Source organism: Mesoplodon bidens (genome assembly GCF_964165515.1).
Source record: "Mesoplodon bidens genome assembly, contig: HAP1_SCAFFOLD_1137, whole genome shotgun sequence".
In the NCBI taxonomy this organism is placed as follows: Eukaryota; Metazoa; Chordata; class Mammalia; order Artiodactyla; family Ziphiidae; genus Mesoplodon; species Mesoplodon bidens.
In genome coordinates, this window is record NW_027671337.1 from 16,672 (window position 1) to 39,604 (window position 22,933).

General features: G+C 44.9%; 1 protein-coding gene across 1 annotated transcript in view; it reads left to right on the forward strand.

Moving 5' to 3' along the window:
• Positions 1–1,199: 1,199 nt before the first annotated feature.
• The window catches only part of LOC308611549 (BCL-6 corepressor-like), a gene marked incomplete at its 3' end in the record, with an annotated part of 29,272 nt that continues 7,538 nt past the window's right edge, over positions 1,200–22,933 (forward strand). Inside the window, exons 1-7 of the mRNA XM_081260275.1 lie at positions 1,200–1,336; positions 2,041–2,274; positions 16,614–16,819; positions 17,851–17,979; positions 19,516–19,904; positions 20,559–20,612; positions 21,084–21,270. Coding sequence (XP_081116401.1) covers positions 16,726–16,819; positions 17,851–17,979; positions 19,516–19,904; positions 20,559–20,612; positions 21,084–21,270 — 853 coding nt within the window. The 5' untranslated portion in view covers positions 1,200–1,336; positions 2,041–2,274; positions 16,614–16,725. The remainder of the gene's footprint in view (positions 1,337–2,040; positions 2,275–16,613; positions 16,820–17,850; positions 17,980–19,515; positions 19,905–20,558; positions 20,613–21,083; positions 21,271–22,933) is intronic.

Below are 22,933 nucleotides of genomic sequence, written 5' to 3' on the forward strand. Positions count from 1 at the left end.
GGAGACGACTTCCAGGTGAAAAACGCGATTCTTGGAGGTTGGCTGACTTGACGTCTTCCCCATGGGCAAACGCGGGAGCCGGAGCCGGAGCCGGAGCCAGAGCCAGCTGCTCAACTCCCTAACTAAAAGGCAGAAGAAGCATCTAAGGGATTTCGGCGAGGAGCATCCCTTCTATGACAGGTATGGAGAGGCGAGGCTGGGACCGGCGCTGCCGGCGTCCTTTCCCGGTGGGAGCCCGCGTGTCCCCGCGTTTGGTCCGCCGGTGCCCCGGGGGTAGTGACAGGGCAGCTCCCGCCGCGTGCCACGCTGCCCCGGCGCCGGCCTAGCTCGCCCGGGGATCCTGGCGGCTTCCCGCCTGAGATGGGGTTCTTCGCCGGTCTTCCTACCCTTTGTTGAGCCTGTAGTTTTATGCTAGACGGCACGTCTCCTGTGTGGCGACTGGGCAGAGATTTTATAAGCTTGTGTTCGTTTTCTATGTTTTTAAAGAATTGCTTGGGGGCTTCCCTGGTGGCGCAGTGGTTAAGAATCCGCCTGCCAAGGGAGGGGACAGGGGTTCGAGCCCTGGTCCGGGAAGATCCCACATGCCGCGGTGCAAGTAAGCCCGTGCGCCACAACTATTGAGCCTGCACTCTAGAGCCCGCGAGCCACAACTACTGAGCCAGGGTGGTGCAACTACTGATGCCCACGAGCCTAGAGCCCCTGCTCCGCAACAAGAGAAGCCACCTGTCGCCGCAACTAGAGAAAGCCCGGGCGCAGCAACGAAGACCCATAGCAGGCAAAAATAAATAAATAAGTTAAAAAAAATAAAAAAAGAATTGCTTGGGACCCTCGACATCACCTATCTATTCAATGACCATGAGGAAACTAATGTTTGGGTAGTTGTGGGTTCCTCTCTAAGTGTCCAGACTCTCAGTTATGATCTTAGTGCTCATCCCACCCCTTTGGGCTGCTTTATCAACAGTTAGAGGGATAGTCTACTTAAGAAATTTGCTAGAAAAGGTGAACCCCGAGGGCTTTTATTTGCCAAAATTTCCCATCTTTTGGATGAGAGCCTGTTACTGTGTGACTGTAGTATTTGTCATGTGGTCTTGTTAGACTTTTTCATTCGTCTCTTATTATCTATTTGGCATATCCTTCCAAAACCTGTCCAAATGCATATGGAGTTTTTACTTGACAATAGATATGATGTAGTTATAACGGTATAGTCTGCCATGTTCATTTAAAGTTGTATCATTAGACTTTTCCTAATTGCTACCTACCAGTAGTTAAAGTTTAACATTGCCTGTTTCTTCTCAGGGTTTCCAGAAAGGAAGCAAAACCACAGACTTGTCAACTGGTAATGCTTTATACCTTCTTTATGATAGTAGATTCTGGACTGTTACTTTTAAGATTATATATGGTAGTAAAGTTTGGCTACATTTCCACTCTCTTTGATTTTAGATGTAAGCTATACTTTAGTAATATTGCTTAGTTTTAAGTGCAGATGTCTGTTAAAATGCCATTGTGATAACTAATATAGTATAGAGTATGAAACTGTCCTGAGAGATTAGCCTGTTAGAACCTGTTAAGGAGGCTTACCAGAGGGCTCTTGGTGAATCCTAAGAGGGAATGTCATGTTTGCTTAACATAAAATAGAGTGCAAAATCATCAAAGGTCTTATTTCATTACCACAGACTCAGAAATAAAGTACACTTTTTTGTTGTAAGTTTTCCTGTTGCTCCTTTAAAGGTGCCAAATGTCTGACACATAGGTTAGATCGCCTTATAACCTAAAGCTCCGTGTGTTTAGTTTGCTGTCTTCCCATGTGGAACATGAGCAGTTCAAAGAAGAGGAAGCGCTTCTAGAATCATAGCTAGATTAGCTGTTTGAAACAAATTTGGTGCTCGGTCTGGTTGAATAGATAGGACTGGATATTTGCAGAAAAGCTAGTTTTTATCTAGAAAAGTCTGAACTTGGTTCCACTGTGGGCCTGATGATAGTCGTGGGGTAGCAACAAGAACAGTATAATTTTTGTTTTTAAAATCCCCATTTTCCTTTTAGTCGGAGAGTTTATAGATACTTCAAGTTCTGAAAGTGAAGCATAGAGTGAACCAGAACAAGTTTCTGGTTACAACAGACTACTTGCCACATTAAAGGATGTCTCCAAGGAAGATGAGGAGGAGGAAGAGGAAGAAGACAGTGTTCTAGATGAGACAGAAATGAATCTTGAAGATGGCGATAGTGACGTCATTGTGGAGGAAGAGCTGGCAGTGGAGTCCACTGACATGCAGAAGAGTGAGTGTCTCTGATGTGGGTTTATCATCTTTGCAGGGACCACAGACAGATTGCCCCAGGGGCAGGGTGCCTTGTACCACAGAGCTGGGTGAAAGCACATGGATTCAAAGCAGAGATTCTTAACATTGTTGGGCTCTGTGATATCTTCAAGAATCTGATGAAAACAGGACCCTGTGGCCATAAAAATGCAGAAATGACATTTTTGCTTATGATTTCCAGGATTTCATCAATCCTACTTCAAATTCTCCTGATTGAGAGGAAAGGGAACATAATTCTGTTTTTGTAATGGTCTCAATTTATGAAAGAGATGATTGTTCCTGCCTTAGAGGAACCAAGTTGAATGGAAGATAGACATAAAATATACAAAACTTTTCAAGCATCAAATCTGAATGGAACCGATAAATATAAGGTGTTAAAGAGATGCAAAGTGGTCACATGCTGCCAGGGTAGATTAGGGGAGGCTTCAGAGAAGAGCTGGGACTGAAAGCTTAAAGGAACTCTGTCTCACTCAGACGTCTAGGTGACTATTTTTTAAAAAATTATTATTAATTTATTTATTTTGGGCTGCATTGTGTCTTTGTTGCAGTGCGCCGGCTTCTCACTGTGGTGGCTTCTCTTGTTGTGGAGCATGGGCTCTAGGCACGTGGGCTTCGGTAGTTGTGGCACACGGGCTCAGTAGTTGTGGCTCACGGGCTCTAGAGCACAGGCTCTGTAGTTGTGGCGCACGGGCATAGTTGCTCGGCGGCATGTGGGATCTTCCCAGACTAGGGCTTGAAACCACGTCCCCTGCATTAGCAGGCGAATTCTTAACCACTGTGCCACCAGGGAAGTCCCCATAGGTGACTTTTTAATTTAACTTTAAAATCAACTTTATTGAAGTATGAATTACATTCAACGAGGTGTACCCGTTTTAAGCATGTAATTTGATAAGTCTTGACAAATGTGTATATCTCTATTGTCGTCGCCAAAGTCAAGATACAGAACACTTCCAATACCTGCAAAAAGTTCCTTCTTGTCCTTTTACAGTCAGTTTCCCAGGCCTGGCATCAGGCAACCACTGACATGCTTTCTTTCACTATGTATTAGTGTTTCCTATTCTAGAAATTCATATGAATGGAAGCATACAACAAGTACCCTTTTGCACGTGGCTTCTTTGGCTCCTCATGTTGTTGTGACTCATCCGTGTAGCTCATATTAGTAATTCATTTCTTTTTATTACTGGAATAGTAGTCCATTGTCTGAATATATCTGGGTAACTTTTTATATTCTATTATCTTAATGCCTACTTGCCTTACTGTATTTTTTTCTATACTTTGAGGTGTCACACACCATTCTTAGTATTTTCATTCATCACTTGGACTCGGATAAAAAAATCGTCGCCTCAGACTTAGGGATTGTTTTAATTTTGTTGGTTTTCCAGTTTTCTTTCATGTTTTAGGTTTTTAAAAATGAAAAGTTTGGCTTTTTAAATTATAAAAGTAATATATATTTACTGTAAAAATTTAAGAGGGTAATATAGTTAACGTATATCTCCTCCACCGTGGGATGAACACCTTTAACATTTTATAGAACCTTCCAGACTACTTTTTTATGGATATATGAGTGAATATATGTTTGTGTGTATGTGCATAATGGCCTCATACATTTCTGTAAGTTACTTTTTTCTTTAATAATATAACGTGTGTAACTGTGGGTTACTGCAGCTAGAACCCTGGTGTCCAAACTCCCAGGCCAAATCTCCTTCTACTACATTACACTACCATGGGGAGGTTTAAAAAAGAAAGGGAAAGTATGAAGGGTGATTTTTCCATAAATTAAATCAACTTGAAAAGGCGCATTTGGAGAGTCAGAGAGTACTGATACTGTTAGAAAGAAGAAAGGTTTAAAAGCTGGTTAAATCTCATTCAAAAAAAAATCCATATGTACCACATTGTAAAAAAGAGAAGGAAGACGGCATTCATGATTACTGGGCTGGCAGGGTAGGGGACAGTTGCATGCTGGGGGTGACTCTCGTACTGGCTCTTCCACTCTTCACACTTGTGCTCGGCCAGGACCAGGGACCGCTGAGGGAGATCAGAGGAGAGGGTGGTGCCTTGGGGGTTCCAGGGAGTTGTGCAGCTGGCTCCCTTGCCACCCAGACTGCCCCAGGGTTCCCAGCCCCAAGGATTATGGAGCATCCCCACACCTGTTTGCTCTGCAGTTGCTGTTCTGCAACCCATTTTCTCCTCCAGCACTTTCTGCAGTGTCTCCTTGGCCTTCTGCTCATGGCTGTTTTTCTGGTCTTGCATCTGTAATAGCAACTTATTCATTCCCCAAGAAGTGTATTTCTGTAAATTTGAGGCAATTCAACAAATACACATTGACCTACTGTGTGCTAAAGCCTGAGCAGGGATACAGAAATGAAAAGAAATTGGTCCTTGCTCACAGGGCAGAGATGTCAGTAATCTGGTGGACCTTCTTCCAGGCTGGAGGCAGGCAGGGAGGGTCCCTCAGGTGATGTGAGAGGTGAGTGGGGATAAAAAACTGCCCTGGGCATGCTGGGCCTCCTCCCCTAGGCCTTCCACAGACATTTGAACTCCGACATTTCCAAAGGGAAATCATCTTTCTAAACCTGCTCCTATCTCAGTGGCCAGCATCACCACCCACCCAGTCTCCCAAACCCTAAACCAGGGAATCATCCTTGATTTCTCTCTCACCTTCTTCAAGGAATCAGTTCCTCATCAAGCTCTGTCAAGTCAGCGTCTTTAACGGCTCCTTCGTTACCTGTATCCTCTATCCCTACCGCCACCTCCTTAGTTCAGACCCTAGTGACACTATTATATGGATTATATAGAGACTATGTGTTATCTTCATGCCTTGCCTCCCTCCAAACCCTTTTCAGTCCTGCAGCTAGAGGGTTCTTTCTAAAACTTAAATCTGATCCCATCTCAACCTGCTTAAATCTCTCAGTGGTTCTCAGTGTTCTAAGAATCAGGTCCAAACTCCTTGGCATGGTTCCTACTTACAAGCCCAGACTTTCATCTCATGCTGCCTCCACGCAAGCTGAACTGCTTGTAGGTCCCCTAAGCACTGTGCTTTTCAGCCTCTGCCTTTGCCCATAAAGCTTCTTCTGCTTAGAGTATCTTGACCCACGCTTCTCACCTGGTTAATTTCTACCCATGTTCAAGATTCAGCCCTAGAATCATAAATTCTGATAAACTTGGCCAACCATACCTACCCCCCGACTCTTTATGGATTAGGCAGTTTTACTGGTGTTCACATAGTATCTATATTTCTGATCTATTGACTCATCTGTCTCCTTTAAGGGATTGTAAACTCCTTTGAGGCAGGGAGCATTTTTATTTTTGTATTTTTTGTATTTTATTTATTTATTTATTTATTCATTTATTTTTTATTAGTTTCTGCTTTATAACAAAGTGAATCAGTTATACATATACATCTGTTCCCACATCCCTTCCCTCATGCATCTCCCTCCCTCCCACCCTCCCTATCCCACCCCTCCAGGCGGTCACAAAGCACCGAGCTGATCTCCCTGTGCTCTGCGGCTGCTTCCCACTATCTATCTACCTTACGTTTGGTAGTGTATATATGTCCATGCCTCTCTTTCGCTTTGTCACAGCTTACCCTTCCCCCTCCCCATATCCTCAAGTCCATTCTCAAGTAGGTCTGTGTCTTTATTCCCGTTTTACCCCTAGGTTCTTCATGACATTTTTATTTTTTTTTAATTCCGTATATATGTGTTAGCATACGGTATTTGTCTTTGTCTTTCTGACTTACTTCACACTGTATGACAGACTCTAGGTCTATCCACCTCATTAAAAATAGCTCAGTTTCGTTTCTTTTTATGGCTGAGTAATATTCTGTTGTATATATGTGCCACATCTTCTTTATCCATTCATCCGATGATGGACACTTAGGTTGTTTCCATCTGCGGGCTATTGTGAATAGAGCTGCAATGAACATTTTGGTACATGTCTCTTTTTGAATTATGGTTTTCTCAGGGTATATGCCTAGTAGTGGGATTGCTGGGTCATATGGTAGTTCTATTTGTAGTTTTTTTTTTTTTTTTTTTCCATTTTTTTTTTAAGTTTATTTATTTATTTTTTTAATTAGTTTCTGCTTTATAACAAAGTGAATCAGTCATACATATACATCTGTTCCCACATCCCTTCCCTCATGCATCTCCCTCCCTCCCACCCTCCCCATCCCACCCCTCCAGGCGGTCACAAAGCACCGAGCTGATCTCCCTGTGCTCTGCGGCTGCTTCCCACTATCTATCTACCTTACGTTTGGTAGTGTATACACGTCCATGCCTCTCTTTCGCCTTGTCACAGCCCACCCTTCCCCCTCCCCATATCCTCAAGTCCATTCTCAAGTAGGTCTGCGTCTTCATTCCCGTGTTGCCCCTAGGTTCTTCATGACATTTTTTTTTTAAATTCCGTATATATGTGTTAGCATACGGTATTTGTCTTTCTCTTTCTGACTAACTTCACTCTGTATGACAGACTCTAGGTCTATCCACCTCATTACAAATAGCTCAGTTTCGTTTCTTTTTATGGCTGAGTAATATTCCATTGTATATATGTGCCACATCTTCTTTATCCATTCATCCGATGATGGACACTTAGGTTGTTTCCAGCTCCGGGCTATTGTGAATAGAGCTGCAATGAACATTTTGGTACATGTCTCTTTTTGAATTATGGTTTTCTCAGGGTATATGCCCAGTAGTGGGATTGCTGGGTCATATGGTAGTTCTATTTGTAGTTTTTTAAGGAACCTCCATACCGTTCTCCATAGTGGCTGTACCAATTCACATTCCCACCAGCAGTGCAAGAGTGTTCCCTTTTCTCCACACCCTCTCCAGCATTTATTGTTTCTAGATTCCTTGATGATGGCCATTCTGACTGGTGTGAGATGATATCTCATTGTAGTTTTGATTTGCATTTCTCTAATGATTAATGATGTTGAGCATTCTTTCATGTGTTTGTTGGCAGTCTGTATATCTTCTTTGGAGAAATGCCTATTTAAGTCTTCTGCCCATTTTTGGATTGGGTTGTCTGTTTTTTTGCTATTGAGCTGCATGAGCTGTTTATAAATTTTGGAGATTAATCCTTTGTCAGTTGCTTCATTTGCAAATATTTTCTCCCATTCTGAGGGTTGTCTTTTGGTCTTCTTTATGGTTTCCTTTGCTGTGCAAAAGCTTTGAAGTTTCATTAGGTCCCATTTGTTTATCTTTGTTTTTATTTCCATTTCTCTAGGAGGTGGGTCCAAAAGGATCTTGCTGTGATTTATGTCATAGAGTGTTCTACCTATGTTTTCCTCTAAGAGTTTGATAGTTTCTGGCCTTACATTTAAGTCTTTAATCCATTTTGAGCTTATTTTTGTGTATGGTGCTAGGGAATGATCTAATCTCAAACTTTTACATGTCCCTGTCCAGTTTTCCCAGCACCACTTATTGAAGAGGCTGTCCTTTCTCCACTGTACATTCCTGCCTCCTTTATCAAAGATAAGTTGGCCATATGTGCGTGGGTTTATCTCTGGGCTTTCTATCCTGATCCACTGATCTATCTTTCTGTTTTTATGCCAGTACCAGACTGTCTTAATTACTGTAGCTTTGTAGTATAGTCTGAAGTCAGGGAGCCTGATTCCTCCAGCTCCGTTTTTCGTTCTCAAGATTGCTTTAGCTATTCGGGGCCTTTTGTTTTTCCAAACAAATTTTGAAATTTTTTGTTCTAGTTCTGTGAAAAATGCCATTGGTAGTTTGATAGGGATTGCATTGAATCTGTAGATTGCTTTCGGTAGTAGAGTCATTTTCACAATATTGATTCTTCCAATCCAGGAGCATGGTATATCTCTCCATCTATTTGTATCATCTTTAATTTCTTTCATCAGTGTCTTATAGTTTTCTGCATACAGGTCTTTTGTCTCCTTAGGTAGGTTTATTCCTAGATATTTTATTCTTTTTGTTGCAATGGTAAATGGGAGTGTTTTCTTGATTTCATTTTCAGATTTTTCATCATTAGTGTATAGGAATGCCAGAGATTTCTGTACATTAATTTTATATCCTGCTACTTTACCAAATTCATTGATTAGCTCTAGTAGTTTTTCGGTAGCATCTTTAGGATTCTCTATGTATAGTATCATGTCATCTGCAAACAGTGACAGCTTTACTTCTTCTTTTCCAATTTGGATTCCTTTTATTTCCTTTTCTTCTCTGATTGCTGTGGCTAAAACTTCCAAAACTATGTTGAATAAGAGTGGTGAGAGTGGGCATCCTTGTCTTGTTCCTGATCTTAGTGGAAATGGTTTCAGTTTTTCACCATTGAGGACAATGTTGGCTGTGGGTTTGTCATATATGGCCTTTATTATGTTGAGGAAAGATCCCTCTATACCTACTTTCTGCAGGGTTTTTATCATAAATGGGTGTTGAATTTTGTCGAAAGCTTTCTCTGCATCTATTGAGATGATCATATGGTTTTTCTCCTTCAACTTGTTAATATGGTGTATTACATTGATTGATTTGCGTATATTGAAGAATCCTTGCATTCCTGGGATAAACCCCACTTGATCATGGTGTATGATCCTTTTAATGTGCTGTTGGATTCTGTTTGCTAGTATTTTGTTGAGGATTTTTGCATCTATGTTCATCAGTGATATTGGCCTGTAGTTTTCTTTCTTTGTGACATCCTTGCCTGGTTTTGGTATCAAGGTGATGTCGGCCTCGTAGAATGAGTTTGGGAGTGTTCCTCCCTCTGCTATATTTTGGAAGAGTTTGAGAAGGATAGGTGTTAGCTCTTCTCTAAATGTTTGATAGAATTCACCTGTGAAGCCATCTGGTCCTGGGCTTTTGTTTGATGGAAGATTTTTAATCACAGTTTCAATTTCAGTGCTTGTGATTGGTCTATTCATATTTTCTATTTCTTCCTGAGTCAGTCTTGGCAGGTTGTGCATTTCTAAGAATGTGTCCATTTCTTCCAGGTTGTCCATTTTATTGGAATAGAGTTGCTTATAGTAATCTCTCATAATCTTTTGTATTTCTGCAGTGTCAGTTGTTACTTCTCCTTTTTCATTTCTAATTCTATTGATTTGAGTCTTCTCCCTTTTTTTCTTGATGAGTCTGGCTAATGGTTTGTCAATTTTGTTTATCTTCTCAAAGAACCAGCTTTTAGTTTGGTTGATCTTTGCTATCGTTTCCTTCATTTCTTTTTCATTTATTTCTGATCTGATCTTTATGATTTCTTTCCTTCTGCTAGCTTTGGGGTATTTTTGTTCTTCTTTCTCTAATTGCTTTAGGTGCAGGGTCAGGTTGTTTACTCGAAATGCTTCCTGTTTCTTAAGGTGGGATTATATTGCTATAAACTTCCCCCTTAGAACTGCTTTTGCTGCGTCCCATAGGTTTTGGGTCGTCGTGTCTCCATTGTCATTTGTTTCTAGGTATTTTTTAATTTCCTCTTTGATTTCTTCAGTGATCACTTCGTTATTGAGTAGTGTATTGTTTAGCCTCCATGTGTTTGTATTTTTTACACATCTTTTCCTGTAATTGATGTCTAGTCTCATAGCATTGTGGTCGGAGAAGATACTTGATACAATTTGAATTTTCTTAAAATTACCGAGGCTTAATTTGTGACCCAAGATATGATCTATCCTGGAGAATGTTCCATGAGCACTTGAGAAAAATGTGTATTCTGTTGTTTTTGGATGGAATGTCCTATAAATATCAACTAAGTCCATCTCGTTTAATGTATCATTTAAAGCTTGTGTTTCCTTATTTATTTTCATTTTGGATGATCTGTCCATTGGTGAAAGTGGGGTGTTAAAGTCCCCTACTATGAGTGTGTTACTGTCGATTTCCCCTTTTATGGCTGTTAGTATTTGCCTTATGTATTGAGGTGCTCCTATGTTGGGTGCATAAATATTTACAATTGTTATATCTTCTTCTTGGATCGATCCCTTTATCGTTATGTAGTGTCCTTCCTTGTCTCTTCTAATAGTCTTTATTTTAAAGTCTATTTTGTCTGATATAAGAATTGCTACTCCAGCTTTCTTTTGATTTCCATTTGCATGGAATATCTTTTTCCATCCCTTTACTTTCAATCTGTATGTGTCTCTAGGTCTGAAGTGGGTCTCTTGTAGACAGCATATATATGGGTCTTGTTTTTGTATCCATTCAGCCACTCTGTGTCTTTTGGTGGGAGCATTTAGTCCATTTACATTTAAGGTAATTATTGATATGTATGTTCCTATTCCCATTTCCTTAGTTGCTTTGGGTTCGTTATTGTAGGTATATTCCTTCTGTTGTGTTTCTTGCCTAGAGAAGTTCCTTTAGCATTTGTTGTAAAGCTGGTTTGGTGGTGCTGAACTCTCTCAGCTTTTGCTTGTCTGTAAAGGTTTTAATTTCTCCATCAAATCTGAATGAGATCCTTGCTGGGTAGAGTAATCTAGGTTGCAGGTTTCTCTCCTTCATCACTTTAATTATGTCCTGCCACTCCCTTCTGGCTTGTAGGGTTTCTGCTGAGAGATCAGCTGTTAACCTTATGGGGATTCCCTTGTGTGTTATTTGTTGTTTTTGCCTTGCTGCTTTTAATATGATTTCTTTGTGTTTAATTTTTGACAGTTTGATTAATATGTGTCTTGGTGTATTTCTCCTTGGATTTATTCTGTATGGGACTCTCTGTGCCTCCTGGACTTGATTAACTATTTCCTTTCCCAAATTAGGGAAGTTTTCAACTATAATCTCTTCAAATATTTTCTCAGTCCCTTTCTTTTTCTCTTCTTCTTCTGGAACCCCTATAATTCGAATGTTGGTGCGTTTAATGTTGTCCCAGAGATCTCTGAGACTCTCCTCTGTTCTTTTCATTCTTTTTTCTTTATTTTGCTCTGCAGCAGTTATTTCCACTATTTTATCTTCCACCTCACTTATCCGTTCTTCTGCCTCAGTTATTCTGCTATTGATCCCATCTAGAGTATTTTTCATTTCATTTATTGTGTTTTTAATCGATGCTTGATTCATCTTTAGTTCTTCTAGGTCCTTGTTAACTGTTTCTTGCATGTTGTCTATTCTATTTCCAAGATTATGGATCATGGAAATAGAATCTTGGATCAGCTTTACTATCATTATTCTGAATTCTTTTTCAGGTAGACTGCCTATTACCTCTTCATTTGTTAGGTCTGGTAGGTGTTTATCTTGCTCCTTCACCTGCTGTGTGTTTTTCTGCCTTCTCATTTTGCTTATGTTACTGTGTTTGGGGTCTCCTTTTTGCCGGCTGCAGATTCGTAGTTCCCGTTGTTTTTGGTGTCTGACCCCAGTGGCTAAGGTTGTTTCAGTAGGTTGTGTAGGCTTCCTGGTGGGGGGGACTAATTCCTGTGCTCTGGTGGTTGAGGCTCGATCTTGTCTTTCTGGTGGACAGGTCCACGTCTGGTGGTGTGTTTTGGGGTGCCTATGGCCTTATTATGTTTTTAGGTAGCCTCTCTGCTAATGGGTGGGGTTGTGTTCCTGCCTTGCTAGTTGCTTGGCATAGGGTGACCTGCACTGTAGCTTGCTGGTCGTTGACTGAAGCTGGGTGCTGGTGTTGGGATGGAGATCTCTGGGAGATTTTTGCTGCTTGATATTATGTGGAGCTGGGAGGTCTGTTGTGGACCCGTGTCCTGAAGTTGGCTCTCCCACTTCAGAGGCACAGCACTGGCTCCTGGCTGCAGCACCAAGAGCCTTTCATCCACCCGGCTCAGAGTAACAGGGAGAAAAAGTAGAAAGAAAGAATTAGTAGAAGAAAGAAAGAGAGAGGGAAAGAAAGGAAGAAGGGAAGAAAGGAAGGAAGGAAGGAAGGAAGAAAGAAAGGAGGGAGGGAGGGAGGGAGGAAGGATGGAAAGAAAGAAGGAAAGAAAGGAGGGAGGGAGGGAGAAAGGAAAGGAAGAAAGACAGGAGGGAGGGAGGAAGGAAAGAAAAAGAAAGTGGAAAGAAGAAGGGTGGGAGGGAGGAAAGAAAAAGAAAGAAGGAAAGGAGGAGCGGAGGGAGGGAGGGAGGAAGGGAGAGTAGGAAAAAAAGAAAGAGCAGGTAAAGTAAAATAGAATAAAGTATGAAATATAGTAGCGTTATTAAAATTAGAAAGTAATTATTGAAAAAAAAAAAAAAAAACGGACCGATAGAACCCTGAGACATATGGTGGAAGCAAAGCTATACAGAGAGAATCTTACACAGAAGATTACACATACACATTCACAAAAAGAGAGCAGGGGGAAAAATCAAAAATCTTGCTCTCCAAGTCCACCTCCTCAATTTGGGATAATTCGTTGTAAAAAGAGGAAAAGGGCGAGAAGTCTGAAATCTTGCTCTCTAAGTCCACCTCCTTAATTTGGAATAATTCGTTGTAAAAAGAGGAAAAGGGGGGAAAGTCTTAAATCTTGTCCTCAAAGTCCACTTCCTCAATTTGGGATGATTCGCTGTCCATTCATGCACTCCACAGACGCAGGGCACATCAAATGGACCGTGGAGCTTTAATCCGCTGCCTCCGAGGCTGCACAGAGAGATTTCCCTGCCTCTGCTCTCACAGCTCCCGGGTCTCAGCCTTGGACCTGGCCCCGCCTCTGCGCGTAGGTCGCCGGAGGGCGTCCGTTCTTCGCTCAGACAGGACGGGTTTAAAGGAGCCGCTGATTCGGGGGCTCTGGCTCACTCAGGCAGAGGGGAGGGAGGGGCGCGCAGTGTGGGGCGGGCCTGCGGCGGCAGAGGCCGGCGTGACGTTGCAGCAGCCCGTGGCGCTCCGTGCGCTTTCCCGGGAAAGCCGTCCCCGGGTCTCGGGGACCCCAGCAGTGGCGGGGTGCACAGGCCCCCCGGAAGGCGGGGCGGACAGTGACCCGCGCTCGCACACAGGCCCCGCGGCGGCGGCGGCGGCGGCGGCGGCGGGCCGCGGCGGCGGCGGCGGCGGCGGCGGGCCGCGGCGGGCGGGCGGCGGCGGCGGCGGCCCACGCCCGTCTCCGAGGTCCGTGCCTTACCCGCGGCTCGTGCCTGTCACCGGCGCTTCCCCAAGCAGCCCTCTTAATGCCCTCTCCTCGCGCACCAGGAAACAAAAGGGAAAAAAGTCTCTTGCCTCTTCAGCAGCTCCAGACCCTTTCCCCGGACTCCCTCCGGGCTAGCCGTGGTGCACTAACCCCTTCAGGCTCTCTTCCTGCCGCCAGCCCCAGTCCTCTCCCTGCGCTCCGACTGAAAGCCGATACCCGAGCCTCAGCTCCCAGCCCCGCCCGCCACGGCGGCCGAGCAGACAAGCCTCTCGGGCTGGTGTGTGCCTGAGGGCACCGGTCCTCTGTGCCAGAATCTCTCCGCTTTGCCCTCCGCACCCCTGTTGCTGTGCTCTCCTCCGCTACTCCGAAGCTTTCCCCCTCCGCCACCTGCAGTCTCCGCCCGCGAAGGGGCTTGTAGTGTGTAGAAACCTTCCCCCCTTCACGGCTCCCTCCCACTGGTGCAGGTCCCGTCCCTATCCTATTGTCTCTGTTTATTCTTTTTTTCTTTTGCCCTACCCAGGTATGTGGGGAGCTTCTTGCCTTTTGGGGGGTCTGAGGTCTTCTGTCAGCGTTCAGTAGGTGTTCTGTAGGAGTTGTTCCACGTGTAGATGAATTTCTGATGTATCTGTGGGGAGGAAGGTGATCTCCGCGTCTTACTCTTCCGCCATCTTCCTCCGGGGTCCTGAAGCATGTCCTTGCCTCCTATCACACTGGAATCCCATCAAGCCTTCAGGCTTCCTACCAGCTTACAGGATGGAATCTGCTGGCGTCTCCCCGCTTTTCCCCTCCATTAATGGCAGGGTCCCAATGTGTACTTGCGACCCATGCTTTTCTCAAACCAGTGCTTCTCCCGTTTAGCGCGCGCCAACCCCCCTCGCGGGCTCCTTGCAAAAGACCTATTTGTAGTTTTTTAAGGAACCTCCATACTGTTCTCCATAGTGGCTGTACCAATTCACATTCCCACCAGCAGTGCAAGAGTGTTCCCTTTTCTCCACACCCTCTCCAGCATTTATTGTTTCTAGATTTCTTGATGATGGCCATTCTGACTGGTGTGAGATGATATCTCATTGTAGTTTTGATTTGCATTTCTCTAATGATTAATGATGTTGAGCATTCTTTCATGTGTTCGTTGGCAGTCTGTATATCTTCTTTGGAGAAATGCCTATTTAAGTCTTCTGCCCATTTTTGGATTGGGTTGTTTGTTTTTTTGCTATTGAGCTGCATGAGCTGTTTATAAATTTTGGAGATTAATCCTTTGTCAGTTGCTTCATTTGCAAATATTTTCTCCCATTCTGAGGGTTGTCTTTTGGTCTTGTTTATGGTTTCCTTTGCTGTGCAAAAGCTTTTAAGTTTCATTAGGTCCCTTTTGTTTATCTTTGTTTTTATTTCCATTTCTCTAGGAGGTGGGTCCAAAAGGATCTTGCTCTGATTTATGTCATAGAGTGTTCTGCCTATGTTTTCCTCTAAGAGTTTGATAGTTTCTGGCCTTATATTTAGGTCTTTAATCCATTTTGAGCTTATTTTTGTGTATGGTGTTAGGGAATGATCTAATCTCATACTTCTACATGTCCCTGTCCAGTTTTCCCAGCACCACTTATTGAAGAGACTTTCCTTTCTCCACTGTACATTCCTGCCTCCTTTATCAAAAATAAGTTGAGCATATGTGCGTGGGTTTACCTCTGGGCTTTCTATCCTGTTCCATTGATCTATCTTTCTGTTTTTGTGCCAGTACCACACTGTCTTGATTACTGTAGCTTTGTAGTACAGTCTGAAGAGGGAGCATTTTTAAAAAAATACAATTATTTTTGTAGGCTTGGGGATCTGAACAATATTCAGTAAAGTCAAGTTATAAAAATTAATACATTTGTATTTTTAGAATTTCTCCTGGCTTCAAGGTCAAAAAGACAAAGACACAAGAGCAGCTTTGCAAATTCACTGGGGGTCTTGCCTTTCCAGTGCTTTTCATCTTCACGCCCTGTGATTTTTGGGAAAGCAGGAGCCTCTTACTGTCGCTTCTGGGTTACCCAACTGGGTAAGAGATAGTCTAGATAATGCAGATTTAGAGTTCAATATCAAATCATTTCCATTTAGCTTTGGAGTCATCTGAAAATTTGGATTTAAATGTTGAGTGGGTCTTATGTTCTTGGAATTGTCATTAGAAACCAGATACAGGAGTTACTGGTTGAGATCATACATGGTTATGTCCAGGTTATTGGACTTAACCATGCTGGTCACTGACCAGCTTTATCCCCCTTTGAAAACGAGTAGACTGGCATTCTGGATTATATGTCAGTCTCTTACGAGCTTGGTTGGCATTACTGAAAAAATAAAAGTTGTGGATCCACAAACCCATAGACTCTATAGGCTATGTTCCGCTGTAGAATTCTAACTACATGGCGACCTTATCTTCCTAACATCAAGTGGGAGCAGTCTGGCCGGTCCATCTCGTTCTCTTGATCTTGAGTCCTCTGCAAAAGACATCCCCCTTTTCTGCACCAGCACATACGTCACAGCCCTGAAGAAAGTGTAGACATCTGAGATAGGTTAACAGTGGGGGAGGGCTGATATCCCGTGAACAGACACATAAATGCCTGTTAGACCTGGAAATTGAAAACCAGAGAGGCGGGGCCACACTGGTTTTGGCCCAGGCCACCAGCCACTGGTGTTCCCAGCAAAATGTTCCCAATGTGGGAGTTTGAGGAAGCAGGGAAAGGCAGGTGGTATGAGTTTATTAGGACTTGAGGCCCTCAGCCTCGCACTGAGGCCAGCTGAACCCCCAGAGCGTGCTTCCTGCCCTCCTATGGGCTGCTACTCCTAAAGGTACTTGGTTTCAACAGTTATTTGTGCATCAGATTAAAGACTGAAGGGAGAGGGAACAGCAAGCCTAAATTCTTCATATCATACGCCACCTCCCTTTCTCTTCTTATTATATAAGCAATTCATGTGAAAAACAAATAAGGCAAGCAAAACAAAACAAAATTACCTGAAGTCTTGCTATCCAAAAGTTACCATTAGTATTTTGGTGTATACGTGTTCCAGATTTTTCTTTATTTTCAACCCTTCATTAAGGCCATTGTTGTCTTGACAGATGATGCTGGCACAAGCACTTGAGATGAGGCTCCTCTTTTTAAAATACTGTATTTGCATTTGGCTTAGTTTCTCTCAGGCCCTGCCTTGCCTGGTCCCCAACATGGTGTTTTCTGCTGCAGTCTCTGTAAATTGGAGTTGGGGTGATGGGGCGGTCAGGCAGGGCTGTGTGTATCTGTGTCTGTACGAGGGAGGGCGGGCACACTTTCCAGTGTTTCTGGGCAACAAGCAGGCACTCACTGCAGTTTCCTATCCCTCAGGCCTGGGCTGTGGAGACAGGGGAAGTACCAGGAAGGGGTGGACGACCCCGACCCAGCTAAATTGAAGGCCCAGCTCCGCTGTGCGCTCAACAAGAGCAGGGAATTCAACCTGATGTACGACGGCACCAAGGAGGTGCCCATGAACCCAGTGAAGATATATCAAGTGTGTGACATCTCCCAGCCCCAGGGCTCTATCATTAACCCAGGTGAGGCCCCAGCTGCTGGGGAGAAGGTGGACAGTGTGCCAAGTTCCGGGCTGGACCCTAAAAGCGATAGTCGACTTGAAAGTCGCCTCGCTTACAAAGTTGAAGACTGGTAAACAAAGCAAGAAATGCTGTCCCTAGAAAGAACCCAGAGAACAAAAGATATAAACTCAGCACAGTCTTCCTGCCCACCCAGTGGAACAGTAAAGCATTAGAAAGAAGAGGGGGTATTGAGTTCTATAAAAAATAACTTCTCTTGGGACTCAACACTGAGAAGAGAGGCCAGGTAGTTTAGAAGAAGGAGGGCTTAAAACTTAGAAGGTCTGAGTTATAAACCTCGGTCTTTCCATTTCACTACTTGCGGGACATTGAATCAAGTCATTCAACGTTTTGAGCCTCAGCTTCTTCCACTATAAAATCTGGGTTCTCATCTTTCCTGCGTATTTCAAAGGCTGTTGTAAGAATCAATTGCCATGACATTATGAAGGCTATTAAGTTCTCTTTATAAATGATGGGTAAGTGATCATTTAATTTGTATGGTATTTTTTCCTAGGAGAATACCACCTGATCCCTATATTTACTCAATGTTTAGCCAGTTCTGACTAAGAGCCAGATAATTTAGACTTGACCTCCAGTGAATCTAGTGAGGCTCTGCCATGAGGGAAGGGTCTGTCTTCACATTAAGCTTATAAAGGAGAGAAGCTGTGCTCCTTGGGTCCTTAGAAGGGATGCGAATGTGTAGAAAGGGGTTTAGAGTAGGAATTAAAAGATTTCTAGGAGAAGGGAGTAGGGTCTGCAGCTCCTGGATAGGGGAGGGGATGAGAGCTTGCACTGGGGCTCCGTAGGAGGAGCTGGGAGTGGGGTGAACACCCTTGGTTCCCACTCTTTGGCATTGAGGGTGCACACTGAACCCAAGGAACCTCTGTGCTGGCAGTGCCTAGCTTGAACAGTGGGTCAGCTGCAGGGATGACAGTGCAACGTGAGCGCCTCACTTTTGACCTTTGTGTGTGTGTGTGTGTGTGTTTCTCGGGTAGGATCCACTGGATCTGCTCCTTGGGATGAGAAAGATAATGGTGTGGATGAAGAAGATGAGGAAGATGAGCTGAACCAGTCACAGCACCACGTTCCCATCCAGGACACCTTCCCCTTCCTGAACATCAATGGTGAGTGGGGTTGGGGGTGGGACAGAGGCATGGAGAGGATGTAAGGGGCTTTGATTTTGCAACCGTTGACACCATATCCACCATTGCACTGGGAGCAGCGACCAGGCCCTGGGGCCAGGCTGCCAGTCTGTTAGCAAGTAGGAGTCATAGGCAAAGGCACTCCGTAGGCATAGTTATCCCAGTGGGGTGGCTTCTAGGCAGAGAGAGCATCTTCTAAATCTTATGTGATAATTCAGAGAAATTAAAAAATGAAATTCATTCTCAATCCCGCATACAAATACACAAGCTGTTACAAATTTTGCTGATTTCCTTCAGGCCAAGTGCAGGGATCCTTTTCGTGAATTGTAGGCAAACTCTTCTGCTATTTCCCTCAGTACAAATTTTCTGTCACTGCCTTAACAGCCTCTGCTAAGGCTGTATCGTGGGAAACTTGTGGCTCTACAGCTCTTAATACTAGGCTCTGATAAAATTTCTCTACTAGAGACTTTTATCTTTTTAAAATTAATTAATTAATTAATTAATTTTTTGTGGTACGCGGGCCGCTCACTGTTGTGGCCTCTCCCATTGCGGAGCACAGGCTCCGGACGCGCAGGCTCGGTGGCCATGGTTCACAGGCCCAGCCGCTCCGCGGCATGTGGGATCTTCCCGGACCGGGGCACGAACCCGTGTCCCTTGCATCGGCAGGCGGACTCTCAACCACTGCGCCACCAGGGAAGCCCTCTCTTTTTTTTAAATTGACTCTTTGAATTCAGTTTCCCAGGAGAGATGCGTTTAGAGGTTGGAGGGTCCCTGTGAGACAGAGCAGGTACTGCACCTCGCATTGCACGCTCTGAGGATGCTCAACCACAAGGTGAACTGCTCTTCCACAGCATCTTCCCTTGAACTTTTCACTGACATGCTCCTAGTCATATGACTTGCATTCAGTTGAGTAGCTTTTCACTACTTTTCTAAGTTCCATTTGGCTCCTAGGGTCAAATGAGATACTTTTGCCACCTAGAAACTTTAGTATATCCAGACGATTCCTGTAGGGTTTTGGAGTCCCCTTCCCTAGGTGATGCCCCTTCTTTTGAGAATCAGGAAATGACTCTTATCTGTCTACTTGCCCTCCTTCACTTACCCTGTCATTTATAACCTTGCAACCAAGTGATGAGTAAAGAAAACGATCATAGAGCTCTCTCAGGTTAATATTGCCACAGCTACATTCCCACTTGGTGCAATTTTAAGATTTGGACATTTGGAAATGTGAGATCCTTTCCCAAATCTTTGGCTCACTCATTCTGTTATTCTCACCCCTTAAAAGGATGCAACCCATTTCCAGGATCATGATTTCCCTTTTTTTTTTTTTCATGTTTTTTTAAAGCTAATATTGTGTGTCCTTACGTTATGGGCCACCTTGGATCCTTTATGGAAACATGTGAACATATATTAAAAATAAAAAAGTAAAATGTGGCCCTACAGCCACACCGGGATTTCATTGCCCTGAGAGAGGAGTTGGGGCGCATCAGTGACTTCCACGAAGCCTATACTTTCAAACAGGCTCCGGGCCAGCCAGTTTCCGGCTTCAGCAAGGAGAATGTTCCAGTGGTAACCAACAAGGAGAACCTGGCGACGCCGGTCTCGACTCCATTCTTGGAGCCGACCCTGGGGAGCGACGGCTCTGCGGTCACTTTCGGGAAAACCCAAGAGGATCCCAAACCGTTTTGCGTGGGCAGTCCCCACCGAGTGTGGACGTCACCCCCACCTACACGAAAGACGGAGCTGACGAGGCAGGATCAACCGATGGCAAAGTTCTGAACCCGAAGCCATCTAAGCTGGCAAAGAGAATCGCCAACTCCGCTGGTTACGTGGGTGACCGGTTCAAGTGTGTCGCTACCGGACTGTACGGAGACTCCAGTCAGCTCGGCCGGGAGCAGCGGGCATTGCAGGTGAGCCCCCCCAACCTGAATTTCAGGAGCCTGACCAGTTGTCAGGTTTTTTTAATGTGTGAAGAGGAGGGGGCCGGGGGTATGATAGGGCAGGACACCGGGCTGATTTGGTTAATGAAGCTTAGGGTAATTGAAATGTTTGAAATGTGTCCAGTAAGGGGACGTAAGTGGATACTTGAAGTTATTCTGTAGATTTTAAGCGAACTCCACTCGAATGCTGATAACGGAAGTTTTAATTATTGCGAAGGATGTCTAGAAGACTGCATGACATTTACCTATCAATCGCTTTGATTTCTCTGCCGTTACTGTACGTTAACAAATATACCTAAAAGCGCTGCTTAGAATGCCTTACGTGATACTTGGTGGAGGTGTGTAGCGGCCGCATGTCTGTGAGATTCGTGCAATTTTTTTTTCCACCCAAAAAACAAACAAACAAACAAAACAAAAACACAAACCTTGCTTATGGGATAGAGTATGTATTTAACTTGCTAGTGAATGATAGATGTTGTATAGGAATTTCCTTAAGATATTTTACTTTTAATTAAAACACAAAGACAAATTGTTTTGCAATGTTAAGAAAACAATTGGTTTATGCTTATAAAAATGGATGAAGTTATCTAAATGATCCATTGAGTGCCCATTTTAATTACATAGATGGAAGGATTACAAGAGGACAGTATTTTATGTCTACCCGCTGCTTACTGTGAGGTCAGTTCTTCAAATTTTTATTACTAGAATCTTCCATAAACCTTTTGAGTTAAATTTCATTTCCAAATATACAAAGGGAAGTTTGTGGGCCATGGTCATCTTTATTCACTGTGCATTTGTTTTCTTTTCTGTTGTGTTTTTGTTTCGCTTTCTTTGCGTTGTGTTTTTGTTTTGTTTTATTTACCTTCGAAAGAGAATGTCTGTCTGTATGCCACAGTGTATGTATGGCTTTACATACACACCACATATATCTCTACATACATATGGCTTTACGAAGAAAGAGTGTGTGACTGGTTACACATAGACACTCTTACGTTTTTATCGTTTAATTTTAAAATATCTCAGTTGTATCATAAATTGTGGTTGGTTTTGGGCAAACTTTTCTTTGAAGATACTTTCCTTTAAGGTAAGGGCAGTGAAATAGCTTTGGTGGTAAGGTGTGTCTTTTTTCCATCTCCGTTCTCTTTGTAGCGTGCAGTGATGCGCTTCTCAAAGTTGGAGATGAAAGAGCGAGAAGGTGGCCACCCCACGACCAAAGACTCCGAGGTGCGCAAATTCAGCCCCGCTGACTGGGAAAGGCTGAAAGGAAGTCAGCACAAAAAGCCAAAGTCGGTCGCCCTGGAGGAGGCCATTGCCGACCAGAACGACAGTGAGAGATGTAAGTGAACCCAGGCGGCTCGCGTGTGGTACCACGTCGGTGGGAACGGGGCGGTTCCGCTCCCAGTGCCGAGGGAGGTGAGAGGAAGCAGTACGCTTCCGACGGCCCAGCGTCTGGGTGCTGGCTGTTCGGAGAACGGGCTGCTCTGGCCACCCTTCCCAGCTGTGGATTGCAAGGCTGGTTGTCCTTTGGAGCGTTGCGGCATCCAGGAGTGAAGCACCTATGAAATGCTGTTCCCTGGCACGCGTCTCCTTTTTCCGGAGCAATGCTAGTCCTGTAGTTAGTCATAGTCTGATACAGTAGAGCAGAGGAATGGCAGTGCAGGACCTCCGGCGTAGCAGGTATGTGTTCTGTTCTGTAGCAGGTACGGACACGGGTTTTTGGTAGCAGTTGAATGACACTTGCAGCCAGAGCCAGACCCTCCAGAGTGACAGTCTCCTGTGGGAGGGAGTGGAGAGTACTCGGATTCTCCCTCCAGAGGCAGAGGTTTCGTTCAAGTGCGATGAGGGCTGATGAAGGCCCCAGAGAGTTGAGCATCATTGTGTTCTGTGGAGGCTCGTTTGCAGTCAGGAGGAGCTGACACCACGCTCCCAGGCCGTGGGATCAACGAGGCCGTTCTTCCCACCAGACGGGTGTGTTCTGTTCTGGAGGCCGAACTGGAGAGAAAGCTCGTGTTGGCCTCGAGTCACACTCTGCAGTCCCATCAGCTGCTCCCCCACTGGGGTTGACTTCGGGCTTGGCCCTCGAGACTTCCTGGGCGAATGAGATGCGTTGGCAGCAAGTGGAGGTCTTTCTCCCGCTTTCTTCAGTGTGCGTGCTTGTGGCCTGCAGCCTGCTCCGGACCCCAGAAACCTCACCGGTGATGGTGAGTGAGGGCACCTCGGTGAATGTCGAGGACAGGGTGGGCGTGCAATCCTCCTGAGACGGGACAGTCGGGGGTGGTGGGCACGTTTGGGAGGCCCAGGCCCTTGGACCCGGTCGTAGGGTCGGCGTTCGCCCGCACGCTTAGGTCGTGGGTGCCTGATGCAGTTCGGGAGAATTGTGGTCAGCAGCAGCGTGTGCTTCTCTGTGCTGCTTGGAGCACTGCCCTCCCCCAGCTTATGTTTGGGGTCAGAGAAAGGCCTGTGGCCAGGGTTCTGGGTAAGCCACAGCGGGACCGGTGTGTCCCACGTGGCTCCCGTAGAAGGGGATTTCTGGGGCTAGTCAGTGGCGGCCTTACCCGAGGGATGGGGCTCTTGATGTGCCTGGAGTAGACGATTCCGAGCTCCTCCCCCTCGGGATTGGAATGAAAAACGGAGGGTCCAGGCCACCCTGGAGTGAAGCAGCAAGAAGGCCTGCCTCCTTGCCTGTGCTCACAGCTGACACGCAACCCTTACCCTCCTGAGTGGCCTCATAACTCAGCTCCTGGGGAAGTTTCTCAGAGAGATGTGATAAAAGTGGGCACGGCCAAGTTCACGGGGATGCACTTTTCTGAGGAGGGGATCTGCCTGTTGTGGGTGGACGGTGAGGTAGGCTGGAGGAAGGGAGCGGGCAGGTAACCGGCCTCGAGTCTTTTTGCCCTTTTCTCCAGCAACGTGGCCAAACCCAGGGTGGCCGCTGCCCTTCACGTCTCAGTGGCCTCACCCGCCCTTCTTCCCAGAGACGTTTGTGTGCATCCTTCCCA